Source organism: Ursus arctos, unplaced genomic scaffold, assembly GCF_023065955.2.
Source record: "Ursus arctos isolate Adak ecotype North America unplaced genomic scaffold, UrsArc2.0 scaffold_10, whole genome shotgun sequence".
NCBI classification, from domain to species: domain Eukaryota; kingdom Metazoa; phylum Chordata; class Mammalia; order Carnivora; family Ursidae; genus Ursus; species Ursus arctos.
In genome coordinates, this window is record NW_026622764.1 from 58,903,935 (window position 1) to 58,917,077 (window position 13,143).

Here is a 13,143-nt window from a genome sequence, read left to right on the forward strand (position 1 = left end):
GTATATAATGTTAAGCATAAGGAAAGAGGTGTAACCACATTATATATATAACCACTCATTTCTGCTATAATGCAACATATTTTTAAAAATCACTGCACTATGTGGAATTGCACAACAAAAACCGTAAATGGCTTAGGGGAAAATGAAGTTAGGAATACAACACTTAAAAACTTTGTTAAACACACACACACACACACACACACACACACACACAACTTAGTCCATGATACATAAATAGTAAAGACGGGACGCTCATAATGATGTAGCACGGCTTTAGACATGCTAAATTAGGGAATACATAAACATTGTCATAACCATGGCGCTTTACCTTGAAAAAGGCCTAATGTTTGCTTGTGGAAGTGTGCCTCAAAAGTATTGCAGCTTGTGAGTTATTTCGAAATGGTGGGAGGAGGTAATCTGAAATCAGAAGGCCAAGTTTTAATACCAGATGTAGATAAGTGGGACTCCCAAGGGGTGGTACACTGAGGTAGCCGGTAGATGTTTGAGATCTGTGTGTCTCTGGTTTATGTATTCCTATGTAGCTTGGTTCAGTTTTCTGTGCTCATCTAGTGTTTCTGGACAAAATCATGTAAAAGTGACATGAAATTTGAGCTATTCTCAAATTGTTTCCTAATTCACCAATCGTGTTGGAACAAATTTACATTTTCATAATTACTCTTATTCTAGAATTGCCTTTATATGAAAGACGGTTAAAAAAATTCAGCAGACAGTGTTACGTTAGTTCTATGGTAATATGTTAGAAAACTTAAAAGGAAGTGGATGATTTTATAATAAAATATAAATTAATAAATTTGACCCAAAGAGAGGTAAGAAAGCTTATGAGACTCATAACTATACGAGAAATTAGAAAAGTTGTTAAAGAGCTGCTATTTTAAAAAGAACCAGGCATTCAGTATTTTATAGCCAAATTCTGTCTAATTCTTTGATTAAAGTTGTTCAATGTATTCCAGAATTTTTTTTTAAAGAGAGACTCCTTAATTCATTTTAGAAAAGTAGCATTTATTTATTTTACTTAACTCTCATAGAGTACTTACTGTGTGCCAGGCACTGCTTTAAAAGCTTTCTAAATATTAACCAAATCCTCACCACAGTCTTATGAGGCTATTACTGTTACACAAACAGAAACTGAAGTGCAGAGATCTTGAGCAGCTTGTCCAAGATCGTATAACTAGTATGTGTCTTAGCCAGGATTTAAACCAGACAATTTGGCTCCAGTGCCCAATCTCTTAACTCTTAACCACTGTACTTTGCTGTCTTTAAATGAAAACTTAAGGAAAATAGCTCTCTGGTTTCTCAGCAACTTTCTGAGTTGTATGAAGCACACCTCTTGCAGAGCCTAAGATCTGACGCCCCCAGTGGCTGTTAACAAGGCTGGATAGTATGATCTTCCAAAAGAAGGAGGAAGCTAAGTTCCCATGGAGTTTTGATCAAAATTTAAAGCAAGGGAGGAGAGAGCTGGCAGATAAATTCCCTCTCCATCCCTTCCTCCAACGGATTCTTCCAAAGCCTGGTATTTAAATTCTATCTGTTAGAGACTTCCTGTATGCTAGAAAACTAACTGGGCTTCTTCATGAAATACAGGCCAGCTTGGTGCTGTACAACCTAACTTTCTCTGCTGCTTTTTGCTTTTCCTTCATTCACACTGCTGAAATTGCACCGTCAAATAAAGCAGCAGTACTTAAGTTTTGGCTCACGCTCTCCTTTTTAAGAAATCAAGCTGTGGTAGGATTTAAGGAGGAAATTCATAGAACAAGAAAGGAATATGGCAAATAAACATATAAAAAGTGCTCTAGCTCATAAGCAGTTAGGGTAATATATATTAAGTCATAGTGAGTTATATTTGTTTGCATATCAATTTGGCAGAAAACTGAAAAGATGAGTAATATCCAGCGCTGATTAGATATGGGGAAATAGGCTATTGCATGAGGGTCAGATGGTAGGGAGTTGAAATGCCGCATACTTTTGGAAAGTGAGATCTGGAAGAATTTATTAAAATATTAAGTATTTATAATCTTTGAACTAGCAATCTTTCAACCTGTACATTAATTCATATGTTTATATATGCAAAGACATTTTGTGCTGTATTGTTATAATAGTAGAAAGTAGAATGTCCATTTAACAGAGAGTATGTGAGTAAAATATGGCATATTCATGTTTTGGAGTACGAGATAGCCACCAGGAAGAATAAATTAGAATCATGTGTTTTGCCCTGGAAAGATAGCTCTGATATATTATAAATGAAAGCAGCAAGTTCGTAGAGTAATGTCTATAGTGTGACCCTATTTTTGTCCAACAAAACAAATAAAAACCCAACCCCTCTATGCGTTTACATATGTTGATATAAAGATAAAGGAGAAAGAAAGATGTGAAACAAGACACCAGACTGTTAACACTGGTTTCCTCAAAAGGGATGAGATAGAAGGTGGAGATAATTACTGACTTTTTATTTATATGTACTGAACCATTTGATCTGTTACAGTGAACATTAAAAACGATTAGGTGTGGTGAGAAACCAGAAGCTTTCCCGCTAAAATCAGGTGTAAGGCAAGGATGAGCCCCTTACCATTCCTTTCAACATTGTACTGGAAGTTTTAGCTAATGTAGTAAGACAAGGAAAGGAAAATAAAAGGTATCCCGATTGGGAAGAAAGAAATAACACTCTTTGTAGATGACATGATTGTCTCTGTAGAAAAATCTGAAAGAATTGACCAAAAATGCCTCCTGGAACTAACAAACAATTATATCAAGGCTGCAGGATACAAAGTTAATATATAAAAGTCAGTTGTTTCTTAAATGCCAATAATGAACAAGCAGAATTTGAAATTAAAAACACAGTACCGTTTACATTAGCACCCCCCAAAATGAAATACTTTGGTATATATGTAACAAAGTATGTATAAGATCTCTATGAAGTGAACTATAAAACTCTGATGAATGAAATTTTTAAAAACTTAAATAAATGGAGAGAGATCCATGTTCATGGATAGGAGGACTCCATATTGTCAAAATGTCAGTTCTTCCCAACTTGATCTATAAATTCAGTGCAATCCCAATCCAAATCCCAACAAGTTATTTTATAGATCTCGATAAACTGATTCTTAAGTTTATATAATTTCTCCAATATACACAACATTGGAGAAGAACAAAGTTGGAGGATTAACACTGCCCAACTTCAAGACCTACTGTAAAGCTATAGTAATCAAGATAGTGTGGTATGGGTGAAAGAACAGACAGGTAGCTCAGTGGAGCAGAACAGAGAGCCCAGAAATAGACCCTCATAAATAAAGTCAACAGAGGAGCAAAAACAATACAATGGAGAAAAGATAGTCTTCTCAACAAATCATGCTGGAACAACCGGATATCCACATGTAAAAAAATAAATCTAGACAAGACCTTATACCCTTCACAAAAATTAACTTGGAATAACTCACAGACCCTACATGTAAAATGCAAAACTATAAAACTAGAAGATAACATAGGAGAAAATTTAGATGACTTTGGGTTTGTTGATGACATCTTAGATACTATAGCACAGGTATGATGAAAGCAAGAATTGATAAACTGTGTTTCATTAAAATGAAACATTTCTTTTCTGCAAAACACTGTAAAGGGAATAAAAGGACAAGCCACAGAATGGGAGAAAATATTTGCAGATGATATATATCTGATAAAAGGAGTTATTCAAAATAGTTGAAAAACTCCTAAATCTCAACAATAAGAGATTAAATGTGAGCCAAAGACCTTAACAGACACCTCACCCAAGATCTACAAATGGCAAGTAAGCATATGAAAAGATGCCTCCATATCCTGTGTCATCAGAGAAACGCAAATTAAAATGAGATACCACTACACACTTAATAGAGTGACCAAAATCCAGAACATTGGCAACACTAAATGCTGCCAAGGATGAGAAGCAACAGGAGCTCTCATACACTGCTAGTGGAAATTCACAATGGTACAGCCACGTTGGTCGTTCTTTTTTTTTTTTTTTTTTTTTTAGTTTAAATTCAATTAAGTAGCATATAATGTGTTATTTGTTTCAGGGGTACAGGTCTGTGATTCATCAGTCTTATATAATACCCAGCGCTCATTACATCACGTGCCTTCCCCAGTATCCATTACCCAATTACCCTGTCCCCCTGGTCATTCTCTTAAAACTAAACATACTCAACATACAGCCCAGCAATCCTTGCTTTTTTATCCAAAGGAGTTGAAAACTTGTGTCCCTACAAAAACCTGTACACAGATGTTTATAGCAGCTTGATTGATAATTGACAAAAATTTGGAGGCAACCCAGATGTCCTTCTGTACATGAAAAGATTAACTGTGGTACATCCAGTCAATGGAATAGTATTCAGTGCTAGAGAGAATGAGCTATCAAGCCATAAAAAGACATGGAGGAAACTTAAATGCGTAGTACTACGTAAAAGAAACCAATTTAAAATGGCTGCGAACCGTACGATTCCAACTTTGCGACAGTCGGAAAAGGGTAAGTCTTTGGAGACAGTGAAAAGATCAGTGGTGCCAGAATTAGGTGGGAAAAGAAAGATGAATAGACAGAGCACAGAGGATTTTTAGGGCAGTGGAAATATTTCTGCATGACACTATCATAGTGGATACATGTCAGTATCCATTTATCAAAAACCACAGAATTTGCAATATCAAGAGCGAACCCGGAGGTAAACTATGGACTTTGGATTGGGGGATAATGACATGTCAATGTAGGTTCATCAGTTGTAATAAGTGTACCACTCTGGTGAGAGATGTTAATGGGGGAGGCTGTTTGGAGGGGTATGTGAGGAATCTCTGTGCCTTCCTCTCAATTTTGCTGTGAATTTAAAAATGCTCTAAAAAAATTAAGTATTAAAAAAAAGTTAAGATGATAGATATGTAGACAGTTGAATGTAAAGAAGGGAAGGTGGAAAGATGAATTAAAAAACTGTTTAATGTGTACATCTTTGGTCTACTGAGCTTTGATTGGTTAAACCTAACAAAATATTTCAAGCTACAGCAACACTTTCACATTATATTGTTTGTGAGTGTTAATAGATAAAAAATCTTTTAAAAAGTCAATTTGGCAGGATCTATCAAATTTTAAATCATCATGCCCTCTCATCCAACAATTCTAGAACTTTATTTCATTGAAATATTGTTAGAGATGTAAAAAGATAAAATGTATTGACTGTAATATTTTTAAATAAGGAAAACTGGAAATGTAGGCATTTATCGGTAGAAGACCATTACCGCACATTCTATACCGTGATTAAAAAGAAGGAAGTTGATAAACATGTACTTGTGGGAATGATATACATGATTTGTTAACAGAAAAAAAGCCTTGTTAAAAAGCATTAACATTTTAAGTCAGAAAGACAAATACCATATGATTTTATTCATATGTGGAATTTGGAAACAAAACAAATGAGCAAAGGGGAAGAAAAAGACAAACCAAGAAACAGACTCTGAACTAGAGAGACTACACTGTGATGGTTGCCGGGGGGAGGGGGAAGGGGGAATAAGTGACGGGGATTAAAGAGTGCGTTTGTGAAGACACCGGGTGATGTGTGCAAGTATTGAATCACTATATTGTACACCTGAAACTAATATGACACTGTACGTTAACTATACTAGAATTAAAATAAAAAACTGAATTTAAAAAGTATTAATATTTTTGTTTTATTATGTATATTATTCCAACAATACTTTTTATAATAGTTTTCTCTGAGAAACAATATCACAAGGGACTTTTAAATGCCCATCTCTCTTACATTTCTTTAAAGTAGCATATTGTTTCTTTGATCAAAAAAATAAGAATAAAAAAGGCTGACAAAATCTCCCATATTTTCTCCATGATTATGTGTTTCTATTGTCATAGGAAAAGCAAATGAACAAAAAAATTAAGTGTACCAGTGCAGTGAACTGGTAATTTTACAGTGTTTGTTAATTCTAATATGTTGATTCTAAATACAGATCTGCATCCAGTTGTTCCATTTTGTACCCTGCCTTGTCCTGAGAGGAATTGAGTGACCTTTTGCCCACGCTAGAAAACCATTTCAGTATAGTCAGCAAACACTTGCCTAAATAATAACGGTTTTAATAAATTTATTCAGTGTGTGTGTGAGGAAATTTGGGGCCCTCTAAAGTGGGAGGCTCAGGATTAAGCCAGTCCTGCTTGGGACGGAGGGCGGTAGTGAGGCGAGGCCGAGATGCGCGCGCAGCTTCCTTACCCACACCATCAGCTTCTCATGGGAGAACGACTTTACTACTTTTAAAAATTAGTCTGCTCTCTTCAGTGGTGAGTCTAACTCTTCAGAAATGAGAAATGAGCATAGTGCTACTTCTTGAAGGAATACTGAAAGGAATTTAAAAAGTGACAAGTTGAATAATGTTTTTACTGAGAAAATCACGGGGAAGAAAATCCATTTTGTAGGTAAGCTTCTTGAAGGACAGGGTAGGAAAGTGAACACCCAAAGGAACTTTGTTACCTCCTGTATTCTGTCACATCACCTTATACTTAACTTTGCGGCATCTATCATAAAAACAATAAAATAAGTATTTTCTTCTAAAAAGTTACACTATGTCAACTCAGTAAATACCCAGATAGCAAGTAAGGAATTTACACATCTGTCCTCCCACACACCTTTAAGTCCTCAAGGAAACATTCTGGAAGCCTCCAAATGTTTTGAAAAGACTCACTGTTCTGTTTCTAAGCTCAGATGAAGGCATCAATTTATTATCCTTTCCAGCTTTTCTTATGTTTGACAACTTACTGTTTAAGAGTATATGGATATTTTGCATTTGAAAGACGCTAAAGGACTCAAAACCTGGCTGGGGCTTATAAACACTTGATTGGCTTCTAGATATAGGTCATGGTATATGTAGATGCTTAGGTGAAGCGTGCACGCACGCTCACGCACAGACTCACCCACTCAGGTTTTATGTGTCCTCACAAAGAGTATGTATAATGTGTTACATAGAAATTATTTCTGAGTAAATTTGACATCCAAATTAATCTCATGAGATTGGGAGATGCCTTTCACGTACCTGTTTGGTCAGTACTTACTGATTTCTTACTATTCCAAGACACGGTGCCATGTACCTTAGGGATGTAGGGATGAGTAAGAGGCAGCCTTGAGAAGCTTATTGTAAGGAGAAATAAGTTACTAATATTAGAAACAGAATCTTTAAAATACCCAATTTGCTCATCTATAGAGGATTGCCATCTATTTGCTTAGCGGCCATATTTTCAGCTGTAGCAAATTAAATGAGGGTTATCTTCAAAATTGACCAGTGTCAAGACTCTGAACTTGATCCAGTTTTCTTCTCACACATACTCAAAAAAAGAAAAAGAAAAAGAAAAAATCAACTTTAGTGTTACAAGGTAAAAATTATAATTGCATTGGATCATAATTATGTTTGTTCCTTTTAAAGATGTATAAAAATGCCGAGTTGATTGGCAAAATACTAATGTTGTAATTCTGTGATGATGTTTCTTTATGCAGTCTGGTTTTATCGAAACATAATCATTCACTTACAGAATTTCCTTTTGCTTGATATTTTTCTTCTCTTTTGCAGGAGTTTATTTTATCAGAAGATTATAACAAGATGACTCCTGTGAAAAACTATCAAGGTAGGAATGAGAGAGCAATGTTTTTACCTAGACTTTGAACTGTTTCTTGACGGCTTCACTTTACAATAGTCAGGGGGAACAAAACAGAGCTGTCCTTTCAGGTGAATATTATCCCAGTCTTTGAATTAAGAAACTGAAGCCTAACGACATTGAATGACTTGCCTATGGTCCGGTAGCTGGTAATGTGCAGAACCAGACTGGGTTGTTGTGACCGCAGAAGCTCTGACCTTTGTCCTTTGTCTCTCTGTTACACCACACGGCCTCAAAGCAGTGCAGCAGGGGTGGAGAGTGGGTTCAGTGTTAGGAGTGAGATACTTTACATGCGGCTCATTTCATTTTTGGTTAAATATTTTAAAAGGCCTAGAGTGTCCATGTTGTCTAAGGGAAAGGAATTAAGGTTTTATTGAGTCTTCAACATTGGCAGTGTACCATAGATGGATCAGGAGCCATTTTCTGTAATGATCTATTTATCCAGACCAATGATGTAACAGGATCAGAACATTAGAGGTGGATCTTTTAAGTCTTAGAGGTTATTTCATCCACATTTCTTGACTTCATCCATCCTGCATGATTATCCAGACTCTCTTCTGATACCTCCAGAGACATACCTAGCAACCCATCCTGGTTTGTAAAATTCTAAGCATTAAGTTCTTTATTTCTAGATTTTGAGCCAAAATTCATTTCCCTATGGATTTATTCTTTAATTGTTTTCACATAATACTTACCAAGTATTCACTGGGTTTCGACTGAATTCCAATAACTGAGGATTGTAATAGTAAACAAAACATGTATGTTACCTGCCTATAAGCAGTTTGTAATTATGTAGAGGTTACAAACAGGTAACCAGATTATTAAAATGTTGTGTTATAAGTACTAGAGTGTATCCCTGTTGGTTTTTGTTCAGCCTATTGGAGCCACAGAAACTAAGTACAGTCTCTCTTACACATGATAGCTTTTTATTTTTTTTTTTATTTTTTTTTTCTTTTAAAGATTTTATTTATTTATTCGACAGAGATAGAGACAGCCAGCGAGAGAGGAAATACAAGCAGGGGGAGTGGGAGATGAAGAAGCAGGCTCATAGTGGAAGAGCCTGATGTGGGGCTCGATCCCATAACGCCGGGATCACGCCCTGAGCGGAAGGCAGACGCTTAACCGCTGTGCCACCCAGGCGCCCCACATGACAGCTTTTTAAACAGCCATGAAAGTTCCCACCCTGGTCTCTTCCTCCCCTCCTCTTATCTCTTCTCGTTTCTAGCCTAAACATTTTACATTCTCCTTTACATGACCTCAATTATTGTTCTTAAAAAAATTTTTTTTGTTGTCTTGGTCACAGATCTTGGGATATCATGTTGTACCTCTGGAGCCATTTCAAAATGTGACACATCGTGGTAGGCAGCCTCTAAGATGGCTCCTGATGATCCTTGTCTCCTGTTATTCATGCCCTTGGAGAGTGTAGACTCCCCTTGAGTGTAGACTGGACCTAAAATATGGCAAGTGATGGATGTCACTTCTAAGATTAGGTTGCATAGAGACTAGTCCTTCTTGTCTGCCCTCTCCTGCTCTTGCTGGTTCTCATGGAAGCCAGCTGCCATCTTGTGAACTACTTTATGGAGAAGCCTATGTGGTGAGGAACCGAGGGAGACCACAGCAGTAGCTGGTAAGCAACTGAAGCCCTCAGGTAGCTCAGTAACCTACGAGCAACTGAATCTAGTTGACATGAGAGCATGAAATTCCGCAGGTCCTCCCTCTGTCAGTCTTACAGATGAGACCATAGTCCCACCACGTACCTCGATTTCATCCTCTGAGACACCTTTCATCAGAGGCACCAAGCTAAGCCGCACCAAGATTTCTGATCCACAGAAACTCTGAGATAGTAAATGTTCATTGTGTTAAGCCATTAAGTTTGGTGTAATTTGTTATACAGTAGATAACCAATACACATATGTAATGTGATAACTACAAAACGGTATTTCCTTCCTCTCCTGGTCACTGTTCCATAAAGGGTGAACTTCTGACAGCCACTTTACACAGTGGGCTCACTGGAGCAGTCAACTCAAACCGCTTAATGGTTCTCACTTAAGTTGTTATTACGCTATAGCTCCTGTACTTCTGAAGCTGTTGCTTTTTTTGGTGTGGGGGGTGTTTTGTTTTGTTTTTAGCCTAAATGCTGGACTACAGGTTATTCATCATCTCATTTTATCAAGTCCATCATCTCAGCTTATCAAGACATTTTGAAATCCCAGTTGTCATTAATTTTTTTTAATGCAGTGCTAAGCCCGTGAGAGAAACAGGAGGGAAAGTCCCATGTACCAGAAGCAAAGAGAGAACTAAAACTCAGAGTGATATGCAAACTACCTGACATTACAGCTATCTTGGGGGAGAAAAATAGAACTTCTAATGGCTAGAAGCTTTTTATGAACATTGACTTAGGGACAGAAGATGAGACCTAGGGCTTGAGTGAGGTGGGAAGTTGCCACTGATATTTACATATAAAGATGAAATGCATAAAGGGCTATATGCCCATGAAAAAGAGAGGGCCAAAACTCTCCCACTTGTTGGCCCAGAAGATCATAGCATAATTTATTTCTGATCTCAAATCTGGATAGAGTGTAGGAGTCTTCTAGATAAATGAAAATTGCAACCTAAAATCTTGGAGTACAAATTTAAATCATTCATGTAGTGCTTAGAAGCTCCAGCTTAAGAATTTAACATAAAAATTGGTCCTGGGCCAGTGGTATCCTCGTGGTACCTGCTAGAAATAAATTCAAAAGCTCTCTTCAACAAGACAAGTCACACAGACGTCCCACAGCAAAAACAAGTCCTGCTTAAGATGAATTCATAATAATAAGAGTAAAGTTATAAAAGTTAAAAGGAACCAGTCCACTGTGAGTAAATATTAACAGATATTGAAAATGGAGGTGACATAAGAATTTTTTCAGGCATAAAACACAGAATTCATAGACCTGCGCTAAAGGATATGTTAAAGGAGGTCTTTCAGGAAGGAAATAAATGAAGGCAAAGGAAAATAGGGATCCGCACAAAAGGATGAAGAGCACCAGGCGTGGTTACTGTAAGATTTTTTCTTATTATTTAAATCTTATAAAAAGACAATTTGCCATTTAACTAAAAATAATAAAGTAGCACGAGGGTCGTAATGTGTAAAATTAAAATGTTTGGCATCAGTAACACAAAAGCCAAGAAACAGGGAGAAATGGAAGTATACTATTGTAAGATTCTTACACTACCCAGGAAGTGAAATAGAATCACTTGAAGGAGGACTGTGATAAGTTAAAGAGGTATACTTCTAGCCCTACAGCAACCATTAAATAACAAATCAAAAAGTTATAACTTATAAGCCAACCGGGGAGATAAAGTGGAATCATTAAAATCATTCTCAATTAACTCCTTCTCCCCCAAAAAAGAATAAGAGGGAAGAGGACAAAGAACACATGGGAAAATAGAAAACAAATAGCAAGGTGATAGATTTAAACCTACCAGTTATCAATAATCATATTAAATGTATGTGGTCTAAGGCCAATTAAAAGGCAGAGGCCATCAGATTGAGTGGAAAAAAAGGAGACCCAAATATAAACCACCTACAAGAAATGCACTTTAAATATAAAGACACAAAGCAGTTACAAATAAATGGATGACGAAAGATATACTGTGCAAACAGTAGCCAAAAGAAGGCTGGAGTGGCTATGTTAATAGTAGTCGGAGTAGACTTTAGAGAAAAGAATATTATCAGGGATAAAGGATTATATTACCAGAGATTATTTCAAAATGATTAAGGGGTCAATCCATCAGGAGGGCATAACGATCCTAAATGTTTATACTCTTAATAAACATAGCTTTGAAATATGTGAAGCAAAACCTGATGAAACTTCAGGAGAAGATATAGACACATCCTCAGTTTTAGTCAGAAATTTTAGTACTCCTCTCTTAATAATTGATCAAATAATATCAATAATTGACAGGATAAGTAGCCAGAAAGTCAATACGGTATAAAAGGCTTGAACAGTACACAGCCAATATGCTCTAATCGGCATCTGTAGAACATTCCATTCAACTAAAGCACAAGACACTTTCTTTTCAACTTCACACACAACATTTATCAAGGTGGACCACATTCTGGGCCATAAAATGAGTCTCAGTAAATTTGGAAGAATTCAAGTCATGCAAGGTGTGTTCTCTGATCAAAATGGTATTGAAGCAGGAGTCAACAGAAATATCTCTGAAAAATCCCCAAATATTAGGAAGCTAAATAATCATGGGCCATCGAAATAATCCATGGGTCAAAGAAGAAATCAAAATGGAAACAGCATATCAAAATTTATGGTATGCCGCTAAAGCAGTACTTAAGGGGAAATTTATAGCACTAAACACCTATGTTAGAAGAGAAGAAAGGTCTGAACTCAGCGTTAGTTTCTACATCAAGAAACCAGAAAGAGGGACACCTGGGTGGCTCAGTCATTTCAGCATCTGCCTTCAGCTCAGGTTGTGATCCCTGGATCCTGGAATCAAGCGTGTCAGGCTCCCCGCTTGTGGGGAGTCTCCTTCTCCCTCTGCCCCTCCCCCCACTTGTTCTCTCTCTCTCTCTCTCTCAAATAAATAAATAAAATCTTAAAAAAAAGAAACCCAAAAGAGAAGAACAAATGGAAACATAAACTAAGCAGAAGAGACAAGAGATCATAGCAGAAGTTCATAAAATAGAAAACAGAAAATAGAGAAATATCAATGACACCAAAAACTGTTGTTTTTATTTGTTTGTTTTGAGAAGATGAATAAAAGCAATAAACCTCTAGCCAGACTTACCAGAAAAAGAGAGAGAGAGAAGATGCAAGTTACCAATATCAGGAATAAGGGAAGTGATACTATTAGAGATTGTAGGGATGTTTAAGGATAATACGGAATATTATGAACAACTTTATGCTAATAAATTTGACAACCTCAATGAAATGAACAAATCTTTGAAAGGTAAAAATTGCAAAAAGTCACTCAAGAAGAAATAGATAACCCTAATAACCATATATCTACTAAAGAAATTGACTTTATAATTAAAACTTTCCCACAAAGAAAACCCCAGGCCCAGATGGCTTTACTGGTGAATTTTATCAAACATTTAAGGAAGAAACAATACAAACTCTGCGCAAACTCTTTCAGAAAAAGACTTTCCAACTGATTTTTGAAGTCAGCACTACCTGACATTAAAACTAGACAAAGACAGTACAAGAAAAGAAATATACAGGCCAGCCTTCCCCATGAAAACAGATGCAGTAAACCTAAAAATTTTAGCAAATCAAATTCAGCAGCATATACAAAGGATAGTACATCATGACTAAGCAAGGATTATTCCAGGTTTATACCCAAAAGAAGTGGAAGGAGGGATTCAGACATATTTGCATGCCATTGTGTATAACAGCATTATTCACAGTAGCCAAAAAGTGGAAACAACCTGAATGTCCATGAGTGGATGAATGGCTAAACAAAATGTG

At 36.5% G+C, this 13,143-nt stretch overlaps 1 protein-coding gene across 3 annotated transcripts in view; it reads left to right on the forward strand.

The window, feature by feature from the left end:
• WDFY2 (WD repeat and FYVE domain containing 2) overlaps nucleotides 1-13,143 on the forward strand; it is a 173,873-nt gene that overhangs the window by 111,635 nt on the left and 49,095 nt on the right. For all 3 annotated transcript variants that reach the window (XR_006408846.3, XM_044381793.3, XM_057308912.1), the window contains exon 4: nucleotides 7,594-7,648. Coding sequence is in view for 2 of the 3 variants with exons in the window: in XM_044381793.3 (XP_044237728.1) it covers nucleotides 7,594-7,648 (55 nt within the window). In the remaining variant the exon portion in view is untranslated. The remainder of the gene's footprint in view (nucleotides 1-7,593; nucleotides 7,649-13,143) is intronic.